Source organism: Nicotiana attenuata, chromosome 2 (assembly GCF_001879085.1).
Source record: "Nicotiana attenuata strain UT chromosome 2, NIATTr2, whole genome shotgun sequence".
Classification (NCBI taxonomy): Eukaryota; Viridiplantae; Streptophyta; class Magnoliopsida; order Solanales; family Solanaceae; genus Nicotiana; species Nicotiana attenuata.
In genome coordinates, this window is record NC_031990.1 from 11,529,606 (window position 1) to 11,537,460 (window position 7,855).

General features: G+C 42.8%; 1 protein-coding gene across 1 annotated transcript; it reads right to left on the reverse strand.

Annotated features, from left to right (window-relative positions):
- On the reverse strand, positions 6,328–7,383 carry LOC109216610 (protein kinase byr2-like). Its single transcript, XM_019380783.1, has one exon. The coding sequence runs from the start codon at positions 7,381–7,383 to the stop codon at positions 6,328–6,330; it is 1,056 nt and encodes a 351-aa protein (XP_019236328.1).

Genomic DNA, 7,855 nt, shown 5'->3' on the forward strand with positions numbered 1-7,855 from the left:
TCCGGAACCATAATACGGGACCGATACCTCAGGTTTCACATAACATTTCACATTCAAAAACCTTTATAATTTTCAGAAAATAATTTCTATCAAAAATTCATTTCTCTGGCTTGGGACCTCGTAATTAGATTCCGGGTATACGCCCAAGACCCATTTTCCTACGGACCCTCCGGGACCGTCAAATCACGGGTCCGGGTCCGTTTACCTAAAACGTTGACCGAAGTCAAATTAATTCATTTTATTGTCAAATTTATCATTTTTCACAGATTTTCACATATAGGCTTTCCGGCTACGCGCCTGGACTGCGCACGCAAATTGAGGTGATGCTAAAAGAGGTTTCTAAGGCCTCGAAACGCAGAATTCATTTTAAAAACAAGTGATGACCTTTTGGGTCATCACATTCTCCACCTCTAAAAAAAACCGTTTGTCCTCGAACGGACAGAAGAAGGAAGTACCTGAGTCGGGGAAAAGATGGGGATAATGGCTTCACATATCGAACTCGGACTCCCAGGTCGATGCCTCAGCAGGCTGACCTATCCACTGAACACGAATAGAAGGAAAACTCTTCGATCTCAACTGACGAACCTGCCGGTCTAGAATAGCTACCGGCTCCTCCTCATAAGACAAGTCCTTGTCCAACTGGAAAGTGCTGAAATCTAACACGTGGAATGGATCGCCGTGATACTTCCGAAGCATGGACACATGAAACACTGGATGCACGGCTGATAAGCTCAGCAGAAACGCAAGTCTGTAAGCCACCTCTCCCACTCGATCAAGAATCTCAAACGGGCCAATGAACCTAGGGCTAAGCTTGCCCTTCTTCCCAAACCTCATCACGCCCTTCATAGGCGACACTCGAAGCAATACCCGCTCACCGAGCATGAAAGCCAAATCACGAACCTTACGGTCGGCATAACTCTTCTGCCTGGACTGAGCTGCTGGAGTCTGAAACTGGGGAGCCATTTGGATACTCGACTGGTAGCTGTTGTTGTAGGCAAACTCTGCTAAAGGCAAGAACTGATCCCACGAGCCTCCAAAGTCAATGACACAAGCTCGGAGCATATCCTCCAAAATCTGAATGGTCCGCTCGGACTGCCCGTCCGTCTAAGGATGAAATGTTGTGCTCAACTCAACCCGTGTGGCCAACTCTCGCTGAACTGCTTTCCAGAAATGTGAGGTAAACTGCGTATCTCGATCCGAAATGATAGACACGGGCACACCATGAAGACGAACAATCTCATGGATGTAGATCTCAGCTAATCTCTCGGAAAAATAGGAGACTGCCACAGGAATGAAATGTGCTGACTTGGTCAGCCTATCAACAATAACCCACACTGCATTGAACTTCTTCTGAGTCCATGGGAGTCCATCCACATTAGTCACACAAACTCGACCCTATAATCTCAAAACTCCATCACCACCTAAGGTAACCTGCTTGGCACCTCCGTGCTGCACCGTGTCTCTAAGGACACACAAATGGGGATCATCATACTACCGATCTCGGATACGCTCCAATAAAGAAGAACGAGCGACTGTGCAAGCTAACACACGGCTGGGCTCAGAAACATCCAACCTCACGAACTGATTGGCCAAAGCCTGAACATCCAGAGCAAGCGGCCTCTCACCAACCGGAATATAAGCAAGACTGCCCATACTGGCTGACTTCCTACTCAAAGCATCGGCCACCATATTTGGCCTTTCCCGGATGATATAAGATGGTGATATCATAGTCTTTCAACAGTTCCAACCACCTCCTCTGCCTCAAGTTTAGCTCCTTCTGCTTGAACAAGTACTTCAGACTCTTGTGATCCGTGAACACCTCACATGCCACGCCATACAGATAATGCCTCCAAATCTTCAACGCNCACTCCCAGTATCCCTAGCCATCTGAAGACGAATCGGCTGAATAAGTCCATCAATGAACCTTCTCACCCTCTCTCTCTCGGTGGGAAGTATGATAAGAGCATGGCGAGCCAAGTTGATGAATCTGGTCTCGTACTAGGTGACTGTCATAGAACCCTGCTGGAGACGCTCGAACTGCCTCCGATAAGCCTCTCTCTTAGTGATGGGGAGAAACTTCTCCAGAAATAACTGAGTAAACTGCTCCCAAGTCAAAGCTGGTGATCTGGCTGGTCTAGCCAAGCAATAATCTCTCCACCAAGTCTTGGCGGATCCAGACAAGCGAAAAGTAGCAAAATCGACCCCATTGGTCTCAACTATCCCCATGTTTCTGAGAACCTCATGACAGCTGTCTAAATAATCCTGGGATCCTCAGAAGATGCACCGCTGAAGGTAGTAGTGAAGAGCTTGGTGAACCTATCCAACCTCCACAAAGCACCGGCAGACATAGCTACTCCATCACTTGCCGGAGCTACCTCACCCGGCTGAACTGCTCCAACTGGCTGAACTGCTGGAGTCTAGAACTGGGGAGCTACCTTCTCCAGAGTGCGAGTAGCAGGAGTCTGGGCCCCTCCTCCAGCCTGAGAGATGGCTGGTGCTACGGGAAGTGAGCCTACCCGGGTGGCACTCTCCATAAGGCCCCCTAGATGGACCAGAGCATCCTGGAGTACTGGGGTAGCAATAAACCCCTCTGGACCTGAGCTGGGCCCACCGGAACTGTTGGGGCCAAAACCTCATCATCAAAGTCAACCTGAGGCTCCGCTGCTGGTGCTGCTGCCCTGGGCTGAGCTCTGCCCCTACCTCGGCGTCTAGCACGGCCTCGACCTCGCTCTCTGCCCCTCGTGGAAGTTGGTGCTGGGGGCTCGGGCTGCTTGTCAGTGGATGAGGAAGCGCGCGTTCTCGGCATCTGCGAGAGAAACAGAATAGAAATTTAATCAGCATTGAGAAACCAAACCGCACGACAGGAAAGAAAAGATGTAAAATTTTCCTAACTCTGTAGCCTCTGGGGATAAATACAGACGTCTCCGTACCAATCGCTCAGACTCTACTAAGCTTGTCCGTGAACTGTGAGACCCATGTAACCTAGAGCTCTGATACCAACTTGTCACTACCCGGATTTCCCACCATCGGGAGTCGTGATGGCGCCTACTAATGTGAGCTAGGCAAGTCAATCCTTTAAGTCTAATTACATCATTAACCAATTATTCCTTTTTAACAAACATAAAGAGATAACGTATAAACAGCGGAAATTTAAATTAAGCAGAAGAAAACAATACAATATCTGAAATCTATATCTATTACAACTACTTAAGCCTCAATCACCCAAAACCTGGTGTCCCGGTGTCACAGACGATCTAAGAGTGCCAAATACAAAGTCTGAAAATAAAAGATACACTGTCTCAAAATCAAAGAGATGAAACAGGAAATAAAGGATAGAGGAAACATCACGGCCTGCGGACGCCTGCAGGTCTACCTTGGATCTCCGCGTGGACTGAAGGTAGCCACCCAATCTACGGTCCAAAGTTAACAGCACTGGGATCTGCACAAAAGAGTGCAGAGTGTAGTATCAGCACAACCGACCCCATGTGCTTGTAAGTGCCTAGCCTAACCTCGGCGAGGTAGTGACAAGGCTAGGACCAGACTACCAAATAAACCTGTGCAATTCAACTATATACAGCGGAAAAGAAGTACAGAAATAAAAAAGTCAAGTATGGGAGGGGTAGCATGCTACAGGGGAGATATCAATTCCAAATAGAAAGACAACAAGTAAGTGAAAGAACCAATACATCTCGGATATCAACAAGAACCAGAAATCAACAAATGCACGGCATAACCCTTCGTGCTTTTACTCTCGTCCTCACCAAAGCAATCATATAATGAAAATGTGCACGACATCAGCCTTCGTGCTTTCACTCTCTTTCCTCACCATATAATCAATACAATCGGCACGGAATGGTACATCGTGCGGGACGACATCACCCTTCGTGCTTTACACTCTTTCCTTACAATCATACACGGCATCACCCTTCGTGATTTATACTCTTTCCTCACAAAACAATACACGGAATCACCCTTCGTGCTTTAACACTCTTCCTCACCCAAACAACAATCACAAATAATAGGGCAAGGGAATAAATGATATTATAACAAGAATTCCGGCAATGGAACAACAATTCAACAATTTAGTCCCGGCAAGGGAACAACATCAATAATCCTCAACATCCCGGCAAAGGAGATAACTAATAAATCAACAATAGCCCGGCAAGGGTGACAACATAATAACCTCTTCCCTTTCTCACTTTTACTTCACAATTCACTTCATAACTTGAGCCAATGCTCTAGAGATTCAACTATCATTTACACTTTCACAATTCGTTACACAACTTGAGCCAACGCTCCTCAATGTTCATAAGTCACAATTCCTTCCACAAACTTTACACAACATATAGAAACCATCACTACGACATGAAAGATACAACAAAGTCATGATAATCATAATATAACGCCCACGGGCATGCTATACACCAACGTATAGATACTCGTCACCATGCTTATACGTCGTACTCAACAATTACCACATAGCAAATAGGACTCAACTCTTAATCCTCAAGCTAAGGTTAGACCAAACACTTACCTCGATGCCACGAACACAATTCACGTCTCAATTATCGCTTTACCCCTCGATTCCACCACCAATTCGCTCGTATCTAGTCATAAGTTACTTAATTACATCAATAAACGCTAAATGAATCAATTCGAATGCATGAAAATGAATTTTCCAATGTTTTACCCAAAAAGTCAAAAATCGCCCTCGGGCTCACATGGTCAAAACCCGAGGATCGAACCAAAATCCGATCACCCATTCCCCCACGAACCAAAATATATAATTTGTTTTGAAATCGGACCTCAAATCGAGGTCCAAATCTCCAATTTTTGAAAAACCTAGGTTCTACCCAAAACACCCAATTTTCCCCATGAAAATCATTGATTTGAAGTTGAAATCATGTTAGAAGATGTTAATGATTGAAGGAATGAGTTAAAATTAACTTACAATCGATTTGGAAGAAGAGTTGTTCTTGAAAAATCGCCCTAGGGAGTTTGTATTTTGAAAAGATGTGAAAATAGGTTGAAATTCGTCTAAGTATAAAAGTTGCAGGTCTGAGATATGGGACTTGCAAACTGTGCGAACCCCGACCTCTGCTATTATGGGAATTGCGAAGACAGGGTAACATTTGCGACCCCAGGCGTCAAATGAGAAACTTCGCATTTGCGAAGCAGGCGTCGCATTTGCGACTGACCTTCCGCATTTGCGAGCCAAGTGGTCGCATTTGCGATCAAGCTGGCCTAAGTCCTATTTTTGCATTTGCGATGGAGGTCTCGCATTTGCGAAGCCTGCAGACCTGTGCACATTTGCTGAAAACCTGCAATTTACCAAGTCCAAAATACACTCCGTGGCCTATCCAAAACTCACCCGAGCCCTCGGGGCTCCAAACCAAATATACACACAACCTCCAAAAATATCCTACAGACTTATTCGTGCAATCAAATCACCAAAATAACATCATCAACATCGAATTAAACCTCAAGATCAATGAAATTTCTCAAAACTTCTTAAACATCAAATTTTGCATTTAAGGTCCGAATCACGTCAAATGGATTCCGTTTCTTACCAAACTTTACCGACAACACATATAAATCATATTGAACCTGTACCGGACTACGAAACCAGAATACGGGCCCGATACCTCAGGTTTCATATAACATTTCACTTTCAAAAACCTTTATATTTTTCAGAAAATAATTTCTTTCAAAAATTCATTTCTCATGCTTGGGACCTCGGAATTCGATTCCAGGTATACGTCCAAGTCCCATATTTTCCTACGGACCCTCTGGGATCGTCAAATTACGGGTTCGGATCCGTTTACCCAAAACGTTGACCGAAGTAAAATTAATTCATTTTATAGTCAAAATTTATAATTTTTCACAGATTTTCACATATAGGCTTTCCGGCTACGCGCCCGGACTGCACATGCAAATTGAGGTGATGCTAGAAGAGGTATCTAAGGCTTCGAAACACAGAATTCATTTTAAAAACAAGTAAGTCATCACAGGCTATCAGTTTTGGCACTATCTTTACATATTAATATTATTTGTACTAATTAAAAAATTTAGAAGAAGTTTATGAATTATACAGATGGTTCAAATAACACAGGATTACATGCTGCGTCAAAATAATTCTCATTAATTGCTTTAATGAGATCAACAACAAAACTACATTTACAAATTTTTATGCCAAAATAGAAAAGCCAACTACCATATGCTCAGTGTCCTACTTAGTTCTTCTACATGAAAGAGAAATTACACTGTTGCATATTAGCTCCCTACATAATGGATTTGAGATTATTCCAACTTCAAGCTGGTCTTCTTCTAACACAGAGGAAGAGAGTAATTAGGAGCTTCTGAAAATCGACATTGTGCATTCTCTGCTGGAAAAATAGCATATCTTGATCTCAAGTTATCACTTGAAGGCAAATGAAAGCACGTTGAAAACAAATGCCGCTTAGAAACCCAGCTTTCGCAATGACTAAAAGGGTTAATGATAACTTTATTACTCATCAGCTCATGATCTTCTGGATGATATTTACCGGACATAACATTCTTAATGAATGGATGATTAAGCAGCATATCTGCAGTCCATCTCCAATTATGATCTTTTTCAAAACACTTGACCAGGAAGTCCTTGCATATATTAGAAGCATTACTCGGAATCACAGGTTCTTCATGTGTAATCTTGAAGTCCAAATCGTCACTATTTTTATGGCACAACCATAACCGTCTCCCTGTGATCATCTCTACAACAATGCAACCAAGTGCCCAAATATCAACGGCTTTACCATGAATCCCATGAGCTACAGATTCTGGGGAAGCATAAAGCAGAGTCCCTCTATGATGACAACACTTCTTGGAGCCTCTATCCCAGTAGGTATGTGTTTCGTTTTCTACCGTTCTCAAAGACAACCCAAAATCAGCCAACTTCAAGCGCACATCCACAATACTATCATATTCGTCATCAACACTAGGAAAAACAAGTATATTACTCGGTTTCAGATCGCAGTGAATGAAACCCTTACGATGAACATGAGAAATCCCAGTCAAAAGCTGAAAAGCATAGTATGGAACCTCTGATTCTTCAACCATCGTGTTAGCTTTAGAGTAGATATTAATCAAATCGTGCAAAGTGCCACCAACGGCATATTCGAGCAAGAGGTTATAAGTATGTTTACCGTTTTCGACACTTACATCTTCTCCAAAGCACTGAACTACATATGGCGACCCTTTCAGCGCATCCAGTATTCTTCCTTCCATTGAAAGCGAAGACGAATCCTTCACTTCTGCAGATTTCACTGCCACAAAAGTAGACGAACCATCTTTTGGTGCGGCAAGAAACACAGTTCCATAAGAACCGACACCCAACGCTTTCATCTTTTTCCAATACATTCTTGATTCTTGATAACTTTTCCTTCTCTGTCTATTTTCACCCTAGCTATATAAACCTATTCTTAACCCTAGCAATGAGAATAAATCAAGGAGGAATGCAAGCTTTAATTATTTGAGTAACTTCTTTCTGATCTTTAGTACGTAACCCTAACACTATTAATAAAAGTAGACGACAGCTTCTCTAGCCACTTAATATGATCATTAGAGACGTTCTTACTTATATATATATAATGCATGCCCAAAGTAATTTAGAATCCTACTAATATATGGATTATGCCTTCATTTTTGTTTGTTTCCATAATGGGTTAATTATTCGCCAAGAAATTAATTAGGGTGCTCTTGTGAAAACTTAAAAATAAAACCTTTGTTTCCTAAATCTATTCAACAACGGCTTTCCAAAACTTATTTTCTTGCAATTTACTTCATCAATGTTTTGACAATTACTTTGATGAGCACG

Excerpts from the sequence above, each read along its gene's own strand:
- LOC109216610 (XM_019380783.1), bottom strand. The coding sequence starts at position 7,383 with ATGAAAGCGTTGGGTGTCGGTTCTTATGGAACTGTGTTTCTTGCCGCA.